General features: G+C 43.9%; 1 protein-coding gene across 1 annotated transcript in view; it reads left to right on the forward strand.

Moving 5' to 3' along the window:
• LOC109623312 (uncharacterized) overlaps positions 1 to 19,061 on the forward strand; it is a 28,982-nt gene extending 9,921 nt beyond the window's left edge. The window contains exon 3 of the mRNA XM_020077826.3: positions 1,662 to 19,061. Within this exon, the coding sequence (XP_019933385.3) occupies positions 1,662 to 11,110 (9,449 nt within the window). The 3' untranslated portion in view covers positions 11,111 to 19,061. The remainder of the gene's footprint in view (positions 1 to 1,661) is intronic.
• Positions 19,062 to 25,185: the final 6,124 nt, after the last annotated feature.

The raw sequence follows: 25,185 nt of genomic DNA on the forward strand, positions 1-25,185 counted from the left end.
TGAGATTATCGATCTCGTTGATCCCACTTATCCGCTCGTCCAGCTTCTGGTGATAGTCAGCTACCGTAACGTCTGCCGAAAACCTCTGGATGTTGAAACGAATCGATCGCCGGTTCCTAGAGTCCGACACGATTGATAACCAAGCTCGACTCTTACTAACTACGAGATAGTGATCTGAGTCGATGTTGGGACCTCTAAAAGTTCTAACATCAATTACTTCCGAGAAATGTCGGCCATCTACCAGCACATGGTCGATTTGGTTGCAAACATCGCCATTTGGGTGCCTCCAGGTGTGCTTGCGAATATCCTTGCGTGCAAAGTAGGTGCTACTAATGGCTAATCTCAGGCCGTTGTCATTAGTGACGGAGTGAACTGCCGTGAATCGCATATCTGTCCCATTTGCATAGGAAATCCAGCAAAGATGGGACTGATATGCGATTCACGGCAGTGAAGGCTCTCCGTGCCGATGATTGGACGGAAAAAGTCCTCTCTTCCGACCTGCGCGTTGGCGTCACCGATGACAATCTTAACGTCGTGTTTTGGACATTATCCGTAGGTCTTGTCAATACATTCATAAAACACATCCTTATGAGGCTTCCACCTCATAACTCGCATCATCTGTTTCCCGATCACTATGAATCCGACCCCATGTTATGCCTTATCGCTGCCGCTGTGATAGATGTTATATTTGAACAATGTGTTGGCGACGGGATCCACCGCTCTGAATTCACGTTCACCAGATCTTGGCCACCGCACTTCCTGTATAGCAGCCACGCACACATCAACTTTCTACAATTCACGAGCCAAAAGGCTCACTCGTTCAGGTTCAGTTAAGGTCCTGACGTTCCAGATACCGAGTTTCCAATCATAGTCCTTATTTCGTTGCCGGATCGGTTTCCGAGAGTATCGTTCGCATATTCTATTTCTTACTTCATTTTTCGAGTGTTGAAAGGCTTCGACAGGCTAGCTTACCAGGGTCGCGCTGCCTACATCGCGTTGGTGGGGCTACCACCTTAGGTATAGCTGACGCGATACAGCGTTTCATATTCAGCCGCTGGATGCCAGAACAGACGCTGTTTGAGCCGCACCTCCTTGGTGAACAGACGCTCGGGACGTACCTCCTCAATTTAGCTGAAGTCAGAAGGATAACAGTGCCCAGGCTGCACTACCAGCTAAGCACACAACTCTTAGCTGGCGGTCTTTGTCATCGTTTTACCCGTGGAAGCATGAGGTAGGAACTTGTGAGGACCAGAGCTATGTTGGACGCTCTCCTTATCAACTCACCGTTTTGCAGCCCGTGAGCACGTTGTATTCGCGGCATTTCTGCAACACCTGGCGGATGGCGAACATCTGGTCCGTTGTAGCGCGTTCACCCATGAATCCAGCCTGATATTGTTCAACGAACTCTCTTGCAATCGGTGATAGACGGCGGCATAACATTTGAAAGAGTATGAGGTAGTTCATACATACGCAATCCAACTTGTCGCCCTTTTTGTAGATGGGACACACGATACCTTTTATCCATTTCTCCGGTAATACTTCCTCCTCCCGAATCTCATTTCAAACAGAGTTGATCCTTCAGTTAGTTTTTTACTAACATTGAATCCCCAAATACAACTCCACCTATATACTAAACATTTGTATGTTCCTTCTCATTACAGGTGACATCGTCAGACGACTGACCGCGAATCTCCCCGCCAAGCGAATATCCCGTCAGATACTGCAGGTGCCCAAGCAAATCCGGAAGCGACCACAGCAAATCGGCCTCGTCAAAGGTGGTGGTAAGAAACAGGTAGTGTCCACTTTGGCGCCCTCGAAGGCCGGTGTGCCTCGTGGCGCTACTGCTATGGCGTTGAGCAAGTTACGAAGCGGTAAGATTGCTGTAATGCCTAGCTCTATTAAGAAACTTCCGGTTAAGATTAAGCCTAAACCTAAACCAGTAGTGAAAGAGGAAGTCACAGTTGATGTGGAAAGTGATGGTAAAAAGAATGAAAAAATCAAAGAAGAGAAGGAAGAAGATACCAAAGAAGAGCATGAACAGAAAGAGGGGGACGTGGGGGAAAAGAAAGAAGACAAACTTAAAGAGCAGAAAGCGTCCATCGTAAAAAAGAAGATGGTGGTTCCACGCGGGAGGATTCTCCCGGTTCGGGGTAATGCTTTTGTGAATCGAACACAGTGGAAGGGAAAGAAGGTTCTTCCATTCCGCAAGGGAGGATTGTCTGGCAATGGTCGAACGTTGCGGAGTGGTATTGTCAAAGTATCGCCCACCGTCGGTGCTAGGAAGATCAAGGCGAAGAGCGTTACGCCGACTAAGAAGGAAGTGACTGAGAAGGATAACAAGGAGAAAGAACCTAGCTCACCTGCGAATGTGAAGAAGAACAGCCCCAAGAGAAAGGGAAGCAAAAGTCCGATGGAGGTGCCTGGCAAGGAGGTGAAATCTGATCTCGGAGAGGTATGTGAGAAACGAGATGAGCAAAAGGAAGAAGATACTGAAAAAATGGAAGAAGTTGGCAGTAAAAATCCTGAAGGAATCGTTGAAGAAGGTCAAGGTAAGAATGATGAAGGAATCGAAGAAAAGGGTAACCCTGTTGATAAAGAAGTGCCTATAGAAAGTTCAAACGATGCAGGATCACACATCGTTGAAGAAGAACCTCATGAACCGGTTGAAGAAAGGTCACCTTTGAAGGAAGTGGAGCTAATGAAAGATAACGTAATGACTCCTAAAGCATCACAGACGTTGTCAGAAGAGTCTCCTAATCAATCAATAGTCTCTCAGCCGATAACTCCAGTTAAGTCACCTTCGTTAAACTCACAATCCGCTTCGACTCCTACAACACCATCTTGTGGTGTTGGCAATCAACAGTCGAACAAGCGAAAGCAGAAAAAGTTAAACGACTGCATAGCGATGCTGACCAGTAAGCTCTCAGAGAAAATTGGGGTGGATTTCTTCAATCAGGCCATTGCCAAAACTGTTGGACCGAAAACTACGGCTCCATCCGTCGAAACGCGCGCTTCTTCTAAACAGTTATTGCTTCCGATCAATAATCTGGTGCCATTGCATCCTCCGACGATTACTGCAATGCCCTTGCAGATAACTCCACCTCAGTCGGCACCACTGCCACTAGTAATGAACAATCGGCGTTCGTCGGTATCTTCACAACCTCCTGCTATGCTCTCTCCGGTGTCACCAATCGTAACGCCAATGGAAGAAATTTCCGATGAACCACTAAATCTGTCGAAGAACAGTCCAATAGGACGAAGTGCTCCTCCACGATCAAGGGATGTATACCAGAAGCCACCTCAGCATTTATCACCGCCACCTCCATCGCCAACGGCTTTGCATTCGCCACACCAGCACCCTGGTTTGTTGCGGCTTCCTTCACCGCAGCCACAGCATCACCAGCATCAGTCCTCACAACAGCCGGGACCATCGACGCCGAATCGGAACCTTCCATCCATCAAGCTTCCACCAGGGTTGATTATCGAACGCGTCGAATACAAGTCCCGACCCGTCATATCTAAGGAAGCTCCATCGGTAACAATCGTAGCCCGTCGTCAACCGCCTCCATCGATGGATGGTCGCTCTACAATGCAATCAACTCCTACGGAACCGCCGCTGCCGCCTTCTCCGCAGCCAATGACCAGACGGCAATCCATCCATCAGCAACAACTCTACGGTGATCCGAGAAAAATCACACCGCCTATGCATCCACAACAACAACAACAACAACAGCAGCAACAGCAATTACCATCTCCGAAACAACCGCAGCAAATTCAGCCTCAATCCGCTCCTCCGCCAACACCTTCGATAGCTTCCACTCTGCGTCAGGAACGACCTCTAGAGAATCGTATATCCGTTACCATAACTGAAGCCAACAAAGACCGACACCACAGTCCGGTCGCCAAGCAGCCTCCAATCACGCTTAATATTCCCGAACGTTTGCCCGTCATCGATAGGGCTCCTCCAACTTCGGTGATGAATCCTACACCTCTCATTATTCCCTCTGTACCAATCCCTGTATCAACTCAGTCGTCCGGCAGTGGTAGCAGTAAGCGTAGCAGACGCAAAAGTGTTTTCGTTGCTCCCACTCCGGTCAGTGAAAGTCCTCCAGCACCGGTGGCTCAGTTGGCTCCGGTTCCACCGGCACCCGTCGTAGGACCTCCATTTCTTCCGGGTCCGTTCCCATTGTTCCCACATTCCCTATTGGCCGGTCCACCCCTCGGTCTCGACCTTCAACGGCTGGCCGCTGTTGGTCTCCCTCCTCATCTGAAACCTCCAGCTATACCTCCTCTAACAGTTCCGGCGCCACCGGCACCTGCTGCTGCTGCTGCCGCTGCTTTCCTTGAGAAAATCTTCCTCCCAAATCGAGACGTTATAGTCAAACAAATAGAAAGCGCCGCCGCGGCAGCCGCTGCTGCTGCTGCTGCCCAATCTGTACCACCAGTTCCAATTTCACCCTCTAAAAGTGCTCCCGAAGTGGCTCCTTCGTTACAACTACAGCCACCGAAAGAAGTTACCCCGTCAACCACTCCGGCGCCGGTCGAGAAGAAAAGCCGTTCCCGAGCCAGGAGCTCCAAAGCGAAGACACAAAGTGTCATTGTATCGTCTTCCAATGCAACTCCACTAGTGCTTCCGGGACCAGAAGTTCTTCCATCACAAGCACTCCCAGTCGAAGTCCCACAACCGAAGACCTCTGTTCCCGTAGAATCACTATTGATACCAGCTCCTGTGCCAATCGAACAACCACAAATTGATCCTCCTCTAGAACCCGCACCCTCTAAAAAGAAAACCCCGCCCAGGAAGGAATCGACCCCAAAACCTACGGAAAAATTGGATTCAAGTACAATACCAATCGAACCTTCCGCAGTCGATAGTCAGATCGACCCCAAGTCGCAAGACCACGAACTAGAAGCGGAAGAACCCTCGAAATCCTCGCAAACGCCCACTCCGGCCGGTAATAGTTCTGCAAAAACAGTTCGCAAGCGACGGAAGAATGAGCTGGCTGCCATCCTATCCGATCAGCTACTGGAAAGCTTCAAAGAGGTAGACCAAAATGCTCTTCAAGATCTCAAAATGATGCATGACATGTCATGCGAAAAGCCAGACATTAAGTTTTCGCTCGAACAGATTCCGCAGCTGGCGAAACGTAAGGTCAACATCCGTCATCCGGATCTCCTCACGCCGGCCACACGACAGTCTCCAGTGGCCGTTGGAAAGAAAACGCCGGTCAAGAAAGTGACCAAGGATCAATCGGGAAAAGATCAGACGACTGATGAAGTTCAAGAAGATGAAAAACCTAATGAAAACGACGAAACGAAAGAAGTTGAAGCTGCAGAGAAAGAGGAAAGCGCGCAGAACATTCCTACAGACGAAACAGATAAGGTAGAACACCGTCCGGAACCTGTGATCGAGGATATTTCGAAACCAACGTCGAAGAAGAATGCGAAAAAGGCATCAGAAAAGCTTTCCAAGAAGGTAGAAGATAAAGATGCGAAGCAAGTGGAAGTGCAGCAAGAAAAACCGGGCACACCTGCAGTGCAACCGGCGAAAAAGGCACCTCCGAATCGACGTACTCGGAAACTGTCCATCGATATAGAGCGAATAGCCGGGTTGGACAGAAAAGGACGCCAGAATTTAAAAGCGAAGTATTCGAAGGAACTGGAGAGTTTGGATATTGCTGAACGACTAAATGAATCTCCTGTACAGAAGAAAACTAAGGGTAAGGCAAGTAAGAAAGGGGAAATTGTTCAAACAGACGGTGAAGTTGCGAAAAAGGAAGATGAGAAAATTGCTGAAGCGGATAAGCAACCTGAGAAATCCGTTCAGCCATCGGTTGAAGAAGCTGTACCAGCGAGCTCGAAGAAGAAATCTCCTCCGAAATCCCGGTCGAAAACGCCGTTTCCATTTCCAAAAGAAGGCCCTGTGGAGAAAACTGATCTGGATCGCTTGAAGGAATCGTTGAACATTGAAACAGCTACTAAGAAATCTGCAACGTCAAAAAAGAAGCAACTAGTGCCTGTCCAAGACCCGCAAAATGTAGAAGCTGAGCTGGCGAGTCCGACACCAGAGCCGACCACTCAGAAAAAATCAAGCAAACGCAAAAGTGGAAAAGCGGACAAGGACGAAGCTGCTGTTGAGCCCGAAAATGTTTCAAACAAGAAAAAGAAGGAGACTTCTGAGGAATCAGAGTTCGTACAAGCAAAAGTTGAGTCACCACCTAAAAGTGCAACAGTCAAGACTTCTGCGAAGCGAACCAAGACTCCTGCGCCCGTGGAAGAATCACCTCAGAAGAGTCCAGCGAAGCAACGTAAAACACCTGCCCCCATGGAAGAATCGCCCCCGAAAAGTCCTGCGAAACACTCCAAGACTTCTACTGTTGTGCAAGAACAACGGCCCAAGAGTCCTGACAAACAGAACAAGGCTCCTGTGGAAGAAACTTTAATTAAGACTCCAACGAAAAGGTCTAAAACACCTGCACCAAAGGAAGAGATAGTAGTCAAGTCTCCTGCAAAGCGATCCAAGACACCTGCTCCTGCAGAGGAAAAACCAAGATCTCCATCGCCTGTGATTACCCCCAAGAAAGCCAAGACGCCCACCCCTCCCAAGCGCATAATGGCGCGCCGATCGTCGGTGTTTGTCGATCGAAACTTGGCGCAGTACTTGGAAGAAAGAGATGCCGAACAAGAGCTTCTTTCGCACAGTTCATTCAAGGATGATCTCATTCTCACTTCGCGTCGAGGCACACGCAGTCAGGGAACTGTCCATTTGGAGCTGGTGCAAAGCTTTGCCGAAGCTGCCATGAAGCCTCGGGATCCTCGGAGACGGTCTGCCGCGGCCGTTGCTGCTGCAGCCGCATCAGCAAAACGTGCCGAAGAGGAACGTAAAGCAGCCGAAGAAGAAAGAAAGCGGATGGAAGAGGCAAACAGACGAAGATGGGAAGAAGAGAAACGAAAATACGAGGAAGAGGAAGAGAGGAAAAAGCGTGAAGCTGAACAAGCCAAGCCTGCACCTGTATTACGAAGGATAAGTGCACGGAGAGCTTCGCTGTTCATTGCGCCACCTGTTGAGATCGAGGAACCCAAGGTACCGGAAGAAAACATCGCAGAAATCAGCAAAGCTACCAAACGGCAGTACCGGCGAAGAGCATCGGTCTACCAACCCATGTCTTTCTTGGACGAAGAGGAACAGATGGAGAAACAGAAGCAAGAAGAGCAAAAGGCCAAAACGCAGTCGCGATCGAAAACACCCGGACCAGGAGGGGTGTGGGATCAAGATATTAAAACGGTCGGCAGAAGACGAAACCAGAGTGTATTTAATGGAACTCCTGAACCAACTATTGAGTCACTGTTGGAGCCACTATCTTTGCCGACCAGTGGTACGAAAAGGAGAACCAAGAACAGTCAATTGGCAGAGAACCTGTCTAAGTTGTTCAACATTGAAGAGGAAATTCAGATGATCGACCGAAGTAAACGCAAGCCTCGGAAATCGAACACTCCGGTGGCGTTTGAATCGCCTGCCTCTGTTCTTGTGAGCTCGACGCCGGTTAAGGAAGCTAAGGATAGTCCGGTGGCACCCAAGGAGTCACCAATCGTCGTAGAACCGAAGAAGATAGATGAGTTGGTTAAAGTTGTGGAGAAGGAAGTAGCCAAGGCTAGCATAGCACCGAAGCCGAGAGAGTCACTTTCGTTTTCCAACGATGATGAAGACGATACTCCGAAGCTGAACAAACTGGTCGAAGACATTATCAACAAGTCGGAGTCGGAATCGGACTCCGATGACGACAATATGTCCCTGGCATGTTTCGTACGACGAGAGGAAAGTTTCCTGAAACCAAACCAACATCAGTCGCAAGAATCGTTGGAGGAAAATGCAGAAGATGAAAGTAACAGTGCAATGGATGACGACATGAGCGTCACAACGGAAGTGACAACATTTGGAGGTAGTATACGGAAACGTAAGCGACGAAAGTCGATTTGTGTGACAAAGTCTCGCCGACCTAAACCGCCTGTTGACGATAGCAAGCCTGTCGTCACGTTCAACTGTGATTTGTGCAAGAAGGTGTTCAAAAAGCAAGACGCCTTCAACAAGCATCGCATGACACTATCCCATATAGCCAAGCTATCGGAACAGGAATATCTGGAAGCACAACAAAAGGAACGCAACGCAGCAGCTACAACGGCGCCCATTTCAGAGCGTGTGCAAGCACAAGCTGCAGCTCATCCAAATACCGGGGCATCGCCACCGAAGGAGTTCGACAAGGATGGCCCAATGAAAGTGCTTAGCCAAGAAGAAAAGCTATTCTACGAGTGCTGCTCAATGCTCAAGGAATCCAACGCGGACAACGAAAATTTGAACCTCACCGTTTCACTAAAGTCCGATGAAATGGCCCCGGGAATAGTGTGTGAGCAAATACCAACTGCGAAAGCAAGCGTCGCCTTCCCGAATCCCTTTTCTGGTATTCCGGAGCAAGATAAAGCCTCGGACGGCTGTTTCAATATGGGCGACAGTTTTCCCTCGTTCCAAGATGTCAGTGAAAGCGAAAACTATATCCAAACCATAAATCAACGTTACGCAGATAAGAACCTGGCCGATCCGTTCACCAAACTGAGTGCCGCGGACATAACTCAGCAAGCGGAAAATGACGGCAATCTTTCACCGCAGAACTCCACAAAATCGACCAGTTCACAGGCGTCGGTGTTTTCACAGAAAACCATCAAAACCAAGGGTGCTTTAAAAGGGTATGACAACTTCAAGGTTTCTATACCGGTGGCTGGCACCATGCAGACTTCCAAAGAATCTAAACTGGACACACTGGCTGACGTGGCCCTATGTGGCGATATTCCACAAGTGTTCGACTTCAAGGATAGCGAGGAAGAGAAGGAAGCGGAATTGTCGGGGCGAATACCGGAAGTATCGACCTCTACTCCACAGAAAGCAACCAAAGGCGAGGGTTCTCCTAAAAATGGGCTTCAAGCCAGCGGGAAAAGAACACCAGCTAAGAAGGAACCAGCTGGCAACAAACTTGGTTTCCGAGCCAAGAAAAAGGGTAATGCTACTCCAACTGCCAGTACATCCCGAAGATCGACGGCCCGCGGAAAGAAAGCAGCGGTCACACCTGTTGCGAAAACTGCAGCTTCAAACAGCAAAACCGATCCTGATGACGTGTATGCCTTTCAAGACTCACCCCCGGAAGAAGCGGAAACTCTTCTGTCCTATTCGTCGAAGAAAACTGCTGCGAGTACTTCGTCGCCCGCTACTGTTGGCAAGTCGACCGCTACGGAGGCAGCTGCGCAATCAGCAGCAGCGGATCAAGGCGAAGACAGCCAGCTCTCTAGTTTGAGCTTTTCCGACAGGGATGACTTCGTGTACGGTACCAACACACTCAGTGAGGAAGATGAAGACGACAAGAGTAGTAGTTACAGCAGTTCGCAAACGACGCCGAAGAAACCTGTCAAGGCGGATGTACAGAAGAAAAGCCTTATCATGGGACGTATTTTCAAGAAGACTAAGGATAAACCAAAAGACGAAGTTGGGCCTAAGAAGGCGACAGCTGCAACAGCCGATCAGGCCAAACCAGTCGCCAAGGACTTTGATAAATTGTTCGATACCCTCAAAAAGTCTGAAGCGGAAGAAAACCCTGACAAGGGTGGCTCCTCCACTGAGGCGGAACAGTCTTCGGAAACCATAGATCCCAAACTACTGGAAGAAGACGATGATGATGAGAAGGGTAATCGCAACCTGCGGCGTAGGAGTACGCAGAAGAAACTGACTGAAACGTGGGACTCGGATGAATACGAAGACTTCAACCTGAAAAATGTTGTAGATTTGATCGAGAAGAAGGATGGCAGAGTGGTGCTGAAGAAACCTCAGAAAGATGCGAGTGTTACAGAGGACGACAAAGACACGTCGAAATCATCAGAAGACAAATTGGACGAATCGCCTTTGAAGATTGTAAATCCACCGTCCAAAGAGACGGCGGCAACGAAGGGCAAAGGGGTTCCGGAAAAGAAACCAGTAGTAACGGACGAGACAATTCGACAGGTGATGGAAAGCGTTATTATGGAAGTGACAATGAATAAGAATAATCGAGCGAGAGACAACAAGCGTCGTGGTAAGGCACGGCCAAGCAAACCAGCTTCATCGGATTCTTCGCGCGAGGATGAAAACCTGTTGGAGAAGGATTCCAGTTCAGAGAATATAAGTTCTTTAGACGAGCACGTACTGGAATCGAGCGTAATGATCTCTTCGAGAACGATCACCACAAAGTTCAAGCAGAAGCTCAACTCCACACAAACCGGAAAGCAGAAAGAAGAGACAAAAGGTCCGAAACAAACAGCGCAACAGGATAAACCACCTCAGGAAGAGACGAAGAAGCCGACAACTGCAAAAACCGTTAACAATAACAACAATCAAAACCAAAAGACTAAAGTGACAGCGAAAGCAGCAAAGGAACAGCGAAAGGAAACACCGGAAGCCAAGAGCAACGCCAACAATGCAAAACTAAAGCAACGAAAAGGTCCACCGAAGAAGATGAAAAATGTGGCCTACGATCCGGATAGCGACTTTGAGGACAATATCAAATGCAAGAAGGTAAAGAAGAAACTGCTGGAAAGTGACATCGAAGCCAACCTGAAAATCGAACAGCTGAATGCACAGTTGAGTGATAGCATCCTGATGCCGGCGCCTCGACGGAAGCGGAATGCCGCCGAGACGTTGTACTTCTGGTCGTCGTCCAGCGAGGAAGATGATGTGGAGGAAGACTTTGTGGAAGTGTCCAGCAAGGGTGGCGGCGCAAGCAACAAGAAGAAGAAAGCGGGAGCGAGTAAAACGAAGCCGTCGCCAGGGCAGCAAACGAAGGCTCAGCAGAAGGCGCAACAAAAGCAGAAGCAGCAGCAATCGCAACAACAACAGCAACTGCAGCAGAAACAGCTCGACGCACAGTCCGCGATGGAGGCTGGAGATGACACGAGCAGCAGTAGCGAGCACATGCAACAGCACGGCTGGATCGTTGGTGACTCGCACAAGAAACTGGTGACGCTGTTGGCCCACGCCAAGGGGAAGCAGGATAACCGAACGGTCAAGGCTACCGGAGGCAGTCGGAGGAAGTAGGCCTACTAGAGGGAATTGCGACAACGGTGGTGTTTCACAGTGGGAAAACAGCGAACTGGAAGCGGTGCTTCATGCATGCGACAAGATTTTGCTAACCAATTTTGAGCGAAGTAAATTGATTTCTGCGTGGATTGCTAACGCAGGTAAATGTATCTGTGTTACGAGCTCCGGGGTATGGAGACTAAATGGATAGATTCAATGATCTATCAAAAAATACCTTCCAACAATTTACAATTTGCAACTTTTTAACAGAATACGGCTTGTCGACAATTATGTTTGCTATTTTGAAGCATCTGAAGTTATGGAAAGTATCGATTTTGTCTCATTTTATCCCAATTTTTTTTTTTTTTTGTGGAGCAAAGGCGCTTGATGATTGAGAGTTCATCCGCTTGTAGATTTCCCTTGGCCTTTTGGCCTCATCTAACTTTTGGGGCCCACAGCTTGTCCGTAGTCACCGATACTTATTATTCGTTGATACGCCAGCGTACTTTTTTGACGTCTCAAAGTGCTCTCTCCAGCTGGCAGCTACCACAGTTTTATCTGTTAGCAAGTTACTGTCTCGGCAGCCATAGTTCATACCGGAAGACGGCGCATTTTTTCTTCTCACATCATTTGCAGTTCCTAAAAACTTCTGCATATCTTTCCGTTCCATACTATTTTGCGCCTTATAATGACGTTTTTCCTCAATCTGCTTCTGATCAAGCTGAGGATCCATAAATTTGAGACATCCATAATGTTTCTCACAATATGTTTTATCGCATTCTAACAATGAGGCATAGAAATTTCATATTTTTTTCCTGAGTAAGCAGCGAGTGGCTACATCGCGACAATCTCCATGTTTTCAGAAATACAATACTCTTGGTATAAAAATGGGGCAAAATTCTTACATTTCAAAGATCTTTCAAGGCTTGAATGTAGCGCCATCTTTGGTCGCTTATTCGTACGAAAATAAACACCATCGTACGGAAGTCACAGTTTAAAACAAAATCATACAAACTGGTGAAATCCATTTTAAGACTGCATGATCATCAGCCAGTCCCAAGAACAGTGTTACATACAACCATGGCTGACGATTGAGAAGCAAACCAACGGAATCTTGAGAAACTACTACATCCGAGAGCGAGCGTATATGAATTTGTGATAGAAAACAGACGATTCTTAACAGTGAAATTTTATCTGTTGTAAGATTGAAAAAGTAGATCTACGAACAGGAGAAACTGTTCTCTCTCCCAAGGGTGGAACGAATCAATCAAATGAACCCACAATCGGGAACGAGCAGAGCAATCTGATAGGATATAACCGGGATTTAGTATACTTTTCGTTTTTTAGTTAATCCATGTTGGTTGCTGATGGAGGGCGACGCAGTATCTATTAACTATCACTGGAGAGCTAGAGCAAGCAGTGTTATATAGGAGAAATTTTTGGAAAAATGGTGAAACGTCCTACCACCCTATCTCTATTGTAGATTTATACTCTATTCCGATTTGATCGGGAAGAAACTGAGAGGAAAGCACGTGCAGTTGACTAGTAAGCACAACATAGTGCTGTTCATAATGAATCGTACTGAAAGTAAATAATAGATATACAATTATTTAGGAAAAGTAAACATGAAAAATGCAAAAAAAAATGAAAACTGAAACAGATGTCTAGACTTGATGGAGTAATGGGCAAGTGCGTGTAACATAAACTAAACCCGATGGAATGCTGATTTCTAACTAAAAGTAAACACTAAACTATCTAGTTCATGTATAGTTGTATAAGAAGTAGCTAAAACCTATGAACATAGCCTCCTAGGATACGGAACATAAGAGCAATTTTATTTTTATCGTCTACCCCTCGTAAACTATGTTCAAATTACGTTTACAATCGAACGACTGTGCAAAATTAGTTGAATTAAGAGATAGAGAGAGAGAGCTTTTTTATTTTATTTTCTATTTTTTTCGGAGAAACCCCAAACAGTCAAATCTAGTGCTTTAAGGTTCGCGATATTTTCGTTGCTTATATCGGTTGCCGGGAACTGAACCGTTAGTTTTTTAGGAGCCCAATCCCGTCCTGTAAACATACACACACACACACAAACACACATTTCACATCCGCGAGGAATAGGCGCACTCGTATGCACACAATCTGCCAATCCAGGTGTTTTCAACGCTATTACATTAAGTTACCTTACCGACGACAAGCGCGACGGCAGCAGCAACCCAACCAGACGTTCACCACATTGAGCAAGTCATGCATTTTTTCATACGACGACAAATACATAGCAACCACCAATACACTCACACATAACGAAACAAACATAGGAACATTACTCGATTCCATTTGTATACACACGGCGCAGCGGCCACTATGGCCACTATAGTGATACCATCTAAAACATTTGTAACGTTTGTCATCGTTTGTAACATTTGTAACGTTTCTGTCCTAGTTTATACACAGTGCTTACGTTCCTTCCTTATTTTTCATGCTGCACAACAAGTTTTGCGCACATCGAAATTAAAAGCTTTTTTTTGTAAATGATGTTTGATTGAGATAATTTAGGATGAAGTCCACATTTGGCCTCGCATTTTCTCGAGCACAAATCTAGAGATCCGAACCACGGAACGGTCCGAGAATGCTACTCAATGTTCACAGCGAGCAAGCAAGCAACTAGTAGCATATTGAGATCAATGCGATTGGTGGATCACAAGATTTGTGTCTGATGAAATTGATGTGAATAGAAAGACGGCCGTTGTGGTTTTGTATCTTGGCTACCTACACATTTATTTTAAGGACAAACGTCTTGAGATCCCGCTTCAACAGTGCATCAGAACTTTAGACGCACAAATCTCAAGAAACATGCTTCTAACAATAGTGCATTTCATTATTCTGTTCTAAGCTTCAAATAAGAAGATCAAGCGCGCTAGTTTTGTTTACAAAAAAAAAATGTGGGCTCGAAATCGTGAGTAGATGCCAAAGTCAGCTATTGTGGCGGCCATTTTGGAATTCTAACAAGTCTGTCCTTAAAGTCGCTTGTTCGGCTCTTCCATTTTCGGTAAAATTCATATTACCGTGGTACAGTCAGGAGGTCAATTTTCAAAAAATCAACATTACAAATGCACAATAAAATATAACATAATGAATTCACACTTACGGCACAAAACACAAATATGCCCGGTTATCCTCAAAGGAGTAACTATTTAGGATCACAGGAATACGAGGAGCTTTAGCTTGATTGACCGTCTGTGGATGCTACCCCAGTATCGCCAGACCAGCTACGCTTACACAACGAACCAATGAGATATCTGCCGGGCACTAAAGCTGGCATCTTCAGTATGCGACAATGGCGCCTGCCACGTTAGATTGCAGGTCAATGTGGGAAAGGGGAAGGCAGTGATGATTGCAATCCACATCAGACCGAATATACCTCTGCGTCTGCCCAAATTCATGCGGATGTCGGAAGTGTTGGTGGGATATTGTTGGCAATGAGTTCACTCATTGGTGCGTGGATGAGAGGCGTAAGGTGATAAATTAGTGTATTTATTACTCTGAAGATATTACGGCACAGTAAGCTTGATTGCATAAGTCGTAGACGGTATATGAAAGATTGACACTGTGCTAGGGAAGCTGGAACCCGAAAAAGATACAAAGTAGGAGGAAATAGACGGACCAGGGGTTGAACCCAGGACCTTCTGCATACGAATCAGAAGCGGTAGCCACTAGACCACCAAGCCCGGTATTTAAGATCACCGGATGACGAGGTTTCATTTATTGGATTTGGTCCATCTGTCAATCCTGGAATAGTGTTTTGTTTGACTGATTGTATTCTTGTTAACAGTATTTGTTCTGTATTCATAGCTTGATTTTGTCTAGCAAGACTAATTCTAATCGGGCCACCCCGAGTCGGGTTTGAATGCGAGACGGCTGTATTTTGATGTCCGTGCTAGGGACCGGTTTGCTTGTCTTGCAGTTATTTATCGCCAGCAATGCCCTAAAAGTATGCAACCACCCCGGTTGCTAGAGCCGTATTCCTCCTGAACGATAGAAGAGCCCTTTAAATGCGAATTAAAACTAGGAAAATATACGCAAGTTAAGATGAAATAAACAACAGATATATAAAAGTGGTAACCTGATTTGGGAAGTTTGGCTGGAAAAGTCTGGATCGTGTGGAAAACCTTAAAAATTCCGGAGCAAAACCTTACAAATTCCAGAAAACAAATGTCTGGATCCTCCAGATATTTGTAAAATGAGACCTCCTCTGGAATTCCAGATAAATCTGGAAGGTTGGCAACGCTGAGTACAGCACGGTTTTACCGAAAGTTCGGTAATGCTTACGACCGGCGATGCTTCGGTAGTTTTCCGAACGTTCGGTAATTTTTTACCGAATTTCTGTAATGTTCTGCTGAACATTCGGTAATCTGATTTTTTTACCGCAAATAGAACAACTGAAGAAAGATGGAACATTTTGTGCTTAGCAGCTTGCTGAAGCTTTCTAAGCATACTTTTTCAGATAGTTTCTGAACTATAAAATTAACTTAAAGAATCCGTAAGATTACCAAATAGCGTGCTATGAGGCAAATTCTGTGGATGTTTTCCCAAAGACATTCCAGCAATCTTGATGTTTGCTCGTCTGGAAGCATCTCTGAACTTCTTTCATATTACCGTAATCCGGGATAACATTTATCAGAATTTTCGATCTTTCAAGAATAATTCTCTTGTTAAAGCAAATGTTACATGTTCTATGTGTTTAAAACAAGCACTGGCCCTCTGAGTATGTGTTAAGCTACTCAAAAACAGATTGTAAAACTTTAAAACTTATTTAAATAGCCTTTTTAATCTGTTTTTTTATTTTGTTGATTTGAAGTAACATTGATCCTGTCAGTGATCAATGTTCGTTTGTGTTGAAAGTACCCTCACTTACTAAATTCGGGGTAGCTGATTTCGAATATGTTGTCCAAATTCTTACAAGTTATGTACTTTTTAAGTAATTTTAGGTAACGAGCCTGGATAAAACAAAGAGGAGAAACGTCAAAATTAGAACAGTCGATTTAGTGTCATCCCCATAGTTCCAATCGAGCAGGAGACCTGTCAAAACGACAAGGATTCGCCACTTTGGTATACTCGACACACTTTAATTTTAGGATTAAAATCCTCTAAACCACAAATAACGCCTAAAGGTAGGCAATGGCTATGGAATTGATTGCCTACTTTTAATAAATTGTATATTTTATTGAAAAAGATGATTTGCATAAAAGTTTTGTACATTAAATCCAACTCTAGGATATCATATTGAAGTAATACAGTGATTTCGAAGCTCACATAGTATCTAGTATTGATGCCAAGCATGAATGTTTAACAATGTACAGTAGACGTTCGGTCGGTGCAAACGGTTTAACTGCAATGCTTTTTAACTGCAAGTCCGGTAAGTGCAACAAATTTGCAGTTATCGCACCGCCAAACGTCAAAATGGTGCGCCATGTTAGCCCTAATGAACAGTCGAATGAATTTTTCGTTCATTTTACGTCAATTGATGGCTTGTTGACACTGTCAGGCGTTGTAGTTATCGGATTTTCGTTCGCTAAGTGAAACGTAAACATGTTGCAGTTATCGAACGTCTACTGTATTTCATTGCGGTACGAAAGACAGTTATGGAAAAATCGATTTATTTCAATGTTTATGAAATTCAATTTTCATGAATTGCATGTCATTTAATAGCTGAATGACAGCAGATTACGATATACCATTCGATAGCAGAAACTGATTCTATGTAAAATGCTTGTTTGAACATTTCATGAGGTCGATCAAGCCGATTAATGTTACCCCGCTGATCAATGATACCCCGTGTTACGGTACTTATACACACGATTCTCCTAGGAAGAATTGAACCAGGTCCTCCTGCGTGAAAACCTGTTGGCGTCCCACTGCGCCACTGACACTTGACAAGGCTAAGTTAATTTCACTCCTTAATAAGTGTACAAACCTAGCCGAGAGCTTAGCTGCCGTCGCATCAGATGAATCATTCAAGTTAGATTTTATCCGCAGTGCAGTTCATCGTAGGTAAGTGTGAAGCTTTGGTAAAATGTAGGGCTCACACGCAGTAGTTACTGGTTCGAATCCGGTGAGTCCGAAGTTGAGACCAACAATGATTTCGATTGCTAGTTTTTAAAATCTGAACCAAACATCATTTAACAAAAAAAATATTATTTTGATTTGTAATAAAGTGAAAACAATCTAATTTACAGCAGCATTTCAAAAATTCATTTCCGAACAGTCTAATTCCTTGTGTAATGATAAATAAAAATAGCTTCCAAATCAAATTCAATTCCCGATCTATGAAATAAATCGAACGTCAATCATCGTTTGCCCGTATCGCAATGCGAAGCAGGTGAAAATATCAGTACATAACTGTAATTCCTAAACAAACGCACGTGTTTCTGTAATGAATATACTGTCGATAACACAACTACCATTCTGTAAATATCAGGACAGCTAAACGGAATTAAAAATTGAACAAAATAACAAAAAAGGACATACACACATGTTAACTTAAAAATTCCAAGTTAAAACCTATCACATAAAAAAAATCCCAAACGAACAAAAACAAAACGATATGTATCGAAATTTTAAGATCTCATTTTAGAATGCCACAAACAGAGAAAAAAAAAGTTAATGCAACAAAACAAAACAAAACCCCTTACCGACAAAGAACTAAATTTTATTTTTAGCAAAGATACGAGCGAGAGAAAACTGAAACAAAACGAAAAATTCTGGACGGCCCAGGTGCAGAAGGAAACAAAATGGCGGATGCCGGTTATTTTTTTCATATTGAGAATACTATACTATTTAGGGGACGGTGTAAGTGAACAAACAAAAAAAAAACAGGAGACTAAACCAAATTGTGTAAGAAAATTCGAGCCCAGCAGCGAGGGGGTCACGCGTCAAAATTGCCATGAATGTTTTATTTTCGATTATAGTTTTGTTTTTATATGAGGAAATTTGTATCAAAATTTTACGTAAGAAGTTCGCCTTATTTTTCGGTATTTTTTTTCGTGTCAGACTAACAAAACCGGAAAGTCGTCGAATTCGTATTGAGAGAACTCTGTTGTACAGCGCTGTCTATTTCAGCAAAGAAAAAATATTGTAGCAATGTTGAAAGATCCACGGTTCTGTCTGTCTCTGTTGTAAAGATAACGGATCGAACTTTGGGATACTGAATTTCTGGCATCTGTGTATATTAACTCTCGTCGTTGCAAGAGCATATGAAAGTTAAAAATGCTATGCTGAAATGCACACAAGGCAAATGTAAATCACTGATGATAATTATTATGACTTTTACTGCCATATTTAAAATGTAATGATTTAACCGAGCGAGTGCGACTGTTTGGCCAACAGTAGAATATAGAACCAGAAACTGTGTATAGTGCTTGTAGTAGTTGTGAGATAAAGAAGCGCGTTGTGGAATGCACGAGAAGTATAAACACAATCTTAACTGTATTTTTAATTGGTTTTACATTTTAGTTTGATTTTTGTAGCACACAAACAAACAACACGCAGTCTTATCAACAAACACAGAGACGAAATCAAGTGTATCATTATACTACGCTAGAACAAAAAAAAAATACCCAAACACACACAGACACTCATACGCGTAATAATATATGTTAGTGACTATGTGCATGGGAAAAAGAGACAGATGCAGGATGTTGTGTATTTGTATAAAAAAGTGGAAATAATCTAACTCAGCATCAGCAAAAGCAGCAGTTTGAAGAAAAGAACGAAAACGACAACAGAAGCATTCAAAACAAAACAAAAAATGTAAAGCTACGTTAGAAAAAAAGTGGGGGAAATGCATAGAAAACAACAAAAATAAAATAGAACTATACCGAGTATATAACAAAATATAATATGAATTTATTATTATTTTTTAAAACTGATATGAAATAGGTGAAATAAAAGGCATAAAATATTACAATTGAAGCTTTATTTATCCGAACAACATTGCCCATCTATTTAAACAGCCTACAAAAGTCTGTTTGTCACAATAGAAGCGCTGCAGAAAGTGTATTGGACGGATCCATGGAGTGAATATTAAAAAGTAATCATACCACCTACCAGGACAAGGGCACTAGTGAGATTGAATGCCGTAGCGATTGTCTCAATAGGCTCCTAAAGTCCTATCGCGATTCTTGTTTTAAACCACAATATATGGTTCAAGAGTACATATTTAATCAATTTTTGACGTTTTTATTAACCGTAGTTGAAAATATATAATTTTTAATGTTTTAGCCTTTTGTCTCGTCCCTAGCTTATAACACATACTTTGAGTGATTTTTTTCACCGTGTATGTCAGATATTTTTGAAATGCCAGTGCGAAAAATGTCGAGCTAAGTCACACAAGGTTGACCTCAAATGTCAACTAGAACTATTTACCATTTTACTTATTTCCAATTTTCTCATTATTCCTTTGTTTTTCAAGTTCGAGTAAAGTACAATTCCGATTAGAATACCATGCTTGATCGTATTATTCAATATAAGTGAGATTTCCTCTTTCATTTTAGGACCCTATTGGCTAAGAATAACACTACGAACCGCCTGTTCCGGTGGTAAGACTCCAGGTGACCCCTAGCTCATGGTGTGATGCAGCTATATGCTTACCGTGCCTAGGAATAAATGGCTAGGGTGGTCTTATAAAAACCTAATCGCTAACGGACCCTGTGGAGCACCAGGGGGCCCTCCACAGTATTGTGGTGCCTTTACTGCGCTAACCGAAGCAATGTACTATTATGCGGCTCCATACAAAAAGGTGGCCAAAAATAATTTTACGTCAATTCCATAATGTATTACATTTCCCCTATTCATAGGGTTCATGCCTTAAAAAATATGAAAAACACGTCATGAATACTTCCAAGGTCTTCGAACTCCTTAGAATTCAGCCCTTCTTCTTCTTCTCGGCGTAACGTCCTCATTGGGACAAAGCCTGCTTCTCAGCTTAGTGTTCTATGAGCACTTCCACAGTTATTAACTGAGAGCTTCCTCTGCCAATGACCATTTTGCATGCGTATATCGTGTGGCAGGCACGAAGATACATTATGCCCAAGGAAGTCAAGGAAATTTCCTTTACGAAAAGATCCTGGACCGACCGGGAATCGAACCCGTCACCCTCAGCATGGTCATGCTGAATACCCGTGCGTTTACCGCCTCGGCTATATGGGCCCTCAGAATTCACCCCTATAGGGCACTGCATGAAATTCTCGCCTTCTCTTTCACTCTCACTGAAATTTTGTAAACAACAAGGCCAAGAAACGTCAAAATCCCATACATAATCAAAACAATGCAGTGCCCTATAGGGGTCTGCACGAAACTCTCACCCTCTCTTTCACTCTCATTGAGATTTAGTAAACAACAAGGCCAGGAAATGTCAAAATCCCATACAAAATCAAAACAGTGCAGTGCCCTATACTATCTATAAAAGTTGTATCGATACAGTGATAGACATTCGTTTAGCCGAGGCCCAAAAAATTTCAAAAAAGTCTCAGGAAACTCATACAAAAGATTTTAGGATAAAACTTTTTCATGGCAGTGATAGTATATGTATCTAGTTTGTTTTATGAAAATGTGATACATCACACTTACATATACACTGGAACAAAAACGTGGGTAAAAACCCTTCAAATGTCATTTTTTGCCTAGACATTCGTTTAGCCGAGGTAAATGAAAATTTGGTTTTCAATAATATTTTTGTCGTTTCGTGAGTGTATTTCGAGGATATACCCCAAGGCATTTAGTTTATGACGTGTTAGCAAGATAATTGACCTTAAAAGTTTATTTATTTGTGAAATTCAAAAAAAATATTACAAAAAATTGTCCCGATAAGGACAATTGATGATAAATTAATTTATTTAAGGAAAATGCTTTCTGTAAACACTCTAATGTTAGCTGGATTAGTTGTTTTCAAAATATGGCACAGAATTATTGCTGGAAATGTTCAAATTATTTCATAAAATGTCGTGAGAAAATTAAGTATATAGGTTTTCGGCTGATTAAACATCAAAATGGGATTGATAAAAGCTAAAATAAATAGTTCTGTGTGTTATCAAGTGATGTACACGGTTGTATGCTTATGTTAATGACTGGTTTATTCCAAGGTTATATATACAGAGGTATGCTAAATACAACATCCCCCTCCGTTTTTTTAAAGTTTAATTGAACAAAAATAAAGAAACACCTTCAAAGTTATACAAACTCAGAAAATCGTGCAGGTTTTCTTATTTCCCGTCTAGGTCTCCCGTCGATTTTGTTCTCCTGCACCATCGTCTCATCTCTCGTGTACTCTTTCCGTGGTTCGTCCTCTTGATTGATTGCTTCACTCGAATTATCTGCTTCTTCCCCGATGTATGGCTGCTGCTTATTGTATTCATATCTCTCGAAAACACGATTTGTTGACTTCGATGTTTTCGGTTCTCCATTTTCCATTGGCCGCTTCTGACGATTGTTACCAGGTTTGATATGTACCGCACTTCTGCGGTATATTCCTCCATCCGGCGTTTGCAGTTCGCAAGACCTGTCTGGCAGCTTCCTCAGGAGAACAGCCTTCTCCCACTCTGATGTCAAATCCGGTCGGCGCTGAACATAGACATTGTCACCTTCACACAACTCAGGTAATTCCTTCGCTCGCTTGTCGTAACTTGCCTTGATGATTTGTCTCTTGTCGGTGATTTTTTGCTTGATGTTCGCTGCTGACGGAGGTTGCAATTTGCCCGTAATAAGAGGAATTCCACTTCGAGTGTCCCTTGCGAAAAGGCGTTGATTTGGGCTTAACCCAACGGCATTAGGTGTGTTCCTATGCTGTAACAAGGCTTTCCAGAAATCGGTACCACTTCTCGAGCACTTGCGGTATAACTGCTTCATCGTCTTGATTGCTGACTCGGATTTGCCGTTCCCTTGTGCATGATAAGGGGCAGACGTCACATGTTGAAACCCCCACTCTTTTTGAAAATGTTTCCATTCCATATTGTCAAACTGGGGTCCATTGTCTGTGACAATTACTTCAGGTGTGCCATACCTAGCGAAATGTTCTTTGCAGACGTTGATGATCGTCAGCGTTTTCGTGTTGTTAAGAAAGTCCACCTCTATGAAATCCGAAAAGCTATCAGCCATTACCATCATCGTCACCTTTCTCCCATCTTTCGTTACTTCCCCCAGATCGACGTTCACTCGTTGAAACGGGTAGTCAGGAATCTGATGTGTCATCATAGGTCTGCTACTTTGGCTGCCACTGTACATCATACATACCTCACAATTCCGAATGTAATTCGCAATTTGCTCTGACATTCCTGGCCAAAACATGGACTCTCGTGCTGCTCTCAACGTGTAGTCTACTCCCAAGTGTGCTGCATGTAACTTCTCAATAAACTGCTTACGTAGATTTCTCGGTACCAAGATCCGATCTGACTTGAAGATAACACCTTGTTGCAGTGACAATTCCTGCTTCATAGCATAGTACTGGTGCAAGTCATCGTCCAACTCTTCTTTCCGCTCTGGCCATCCATCCATTAAGATTCGCGTTAGCTTACACAGTGTCCTATCCTCTTTAGTCGCTTGTGCTACAATCTTGAACCTTTCGTCAGAAAAGTTTATGAATTCAACCACATTTGTGTTCGCTGCATCCTGGAAAGCTGCTTCCACCTTCTCTACAGCCATGATGTCAGCATCCGTCATTCTGGCAACTCCATCTGTAGCCGTTCTGGATAACAGGTCAGCAATATGCATGTCTGCACCTTTTCGGTATCTGACCGTGATATCGTAGCGCTGCAGTGACATCCTCATTCGTTGTAGCCGCAATGGAGCAGCCGTGATTGGTTTCTTGAAAATTTCTTCCAGTGGTTTATGGTCCGATTCGACGACCACCGGACGCCCAGCTGCATATTGGTCGAACCGTTTACAAGCAAATACTATGGCTAAGCACTCACGTTCGATGGGCGCATAATTGCTTTCCGTTTTTGACAGCGTACGTGATGCATACGCGACCGGCCGTCCGTTCTGCAATAACGCGCAACCTACACCTATCTTGCTTGCATCGCACTGTATTACCAGATCCTCCGAAGCATCATAGTATCTCAAGACAGGCGTTTGTGTCACTAAGCGCTTTATCTGCTGGAACGAAGTTTCCGCTTCGTCGTTCCACTCGAACTCACTGTCATCTCTCGTCAATCTACGCAGTGGGGCACTGATGTCAGCTAATTTCGGCATGAACTTTCCCAAATACGTGCTTAGCCCCAGAAACGTCATCAGCTCCTTTTTGTTCTTCGGAGTCGGTATGCTCAAAATAGCTGAAATCTTTGCGGAATCTGGTTGCACTCCTTTATCGCTCAGCACATGACCGAAAAAAGGTACAGATGACAATGCAATCTTCATTTTCGAACGATTCACTTTCAGTCCTCTTTCTCTGAAACGCTGCAGCACTGCATTCAAGTTACGATTATGGTCAACCATGGCTTGTTCAACGGTATCACCACAACCGAAAACTATCACGTCATCCGCAATGCACCTTACTCCTTTAAGACCAGATATTAACTGCTGTTGTGCTTTCTGATAGATTTCCGGTGCGCACGACACTCCGAACGGCATTCTCTTCCACCTGTATACTCCCATCGGTGTCCAGAACGCGGTTAAGTCCGAGCTCGACTCATCCAGCTTCAGATGCCAAAACCCGTTCTTCGCGTCCAACACTGAAAACACTTTGGCCTTTGCAAAATCTGGAAGCATTTCCTCTACCGTTGGGATCTGATGATTATTCCGCTTTATGGCTCGATTCAGGTCCGGTGGATCCAGGCACAGTCGCAATTTGTTCCCTCTTTTCACCAGAACCAGATTACTGAGCCACTCCATATGCCGGTTTACTGGTTCGATGATTTGCTTTCTTTCCAACTCCGTTAATTTTGCCTTCAGCTCAGGAAAGTACGCCAAGGGAATTCTGCGTGGCTTTTGTTGTACAGCTGGAATAGAGGGATCTACTTCAATTTTGAAAGAGCCTTGAAATAATCCCTCACCCTTGAATACATCTGCGTACTTACTCAAAATCTGTTCACACTCTTTGCGCAGTGTGTCAACGCTGTATATGTCTTGTACTTTTATGATTCCAAGGTCAATAGCCGATTTCGATGAAAGCAACGGAGGACGCATCTCTTTGACCACTATGAACGGTAGTGTCGTACATTCCTTCTTGAGTTGCACTTTCAGATCCACTTTGCCTTTCGGTACGATTATGTTCCCCGAATAACATCGAAGCTTGACATTCGTGGGCAGAATTTGACCTCCAACTTGCAACCGTTCCAGATCGATGTAGCTTACGACATTCACTCGGGCCCCGGTATCCACTTGGACATCCAGCAGTCGAATCCGTTTATCTTCTCCAACTATTTTCAATTGCACCATGATCTTGTCAGCTTCCTTGGTCCGCTTGCTGTCGACCATGGCAATGTCCACGAACTCACACTGTTCTTCGCTATCCGAATCCTCGAAACTCGATACGTCATCTTGCAACTGACGGACGTTCCTCTGCAACGGATTCCGACGGAACTTTGATCGGCACATTCTCTTGAAGTGATTCATTTTTCCGCATCCTAGACACTTTTTACCGTAGGCTGGACATTTCTCCTTGTTCTTTTTGTGCTTTCCTCCACAGTATCTGCATGGGTTTTCCAGCTTCGTCGTCTTGGTTACTGTGGTGACGAGTGCCTCACTCATTCATGTGCTTATGCTGAAATAACATTCTTCACTGCACTCGTATCCATGCGCACCTGAGTAGTGGTACGATCGCGCACATGCACTCTGCAACGTGGCAGTATAGCGCTTAGTCTTTGACGCACGCGCAAGCTTATCACACGCGATTACCACAAGTGGCGACGAGGATAAAAAAATAAATGACGCGGGAAATGTGAATGATAATTAATTTACGGAATGTTCTTAAATAAATTGTTCTAGGGGGAAAAATGAGTGCACAGTGAAGGTAATAATAATAAATTAGTGATTGCAATTGCATTTGGAAGAAAGTGGAAAAAATGCGATGGCCAACGCTGCTCTTGTCGCGACATGTT

This window comes from Aedes albopictus, chromosome 3 (assembly GCF_035046485.1).
Source record: "Aedes albopictus strain Foshan chromosome 3, AalbF5, whole genome shotgun sequence".
NCBI classification, from domain to species: domain Eukaryota; kingdom Metazoa; phylum Arthropoda; class Insecta; order Diptera; family Culicidae; genus Aedes; species Aedes albopictus.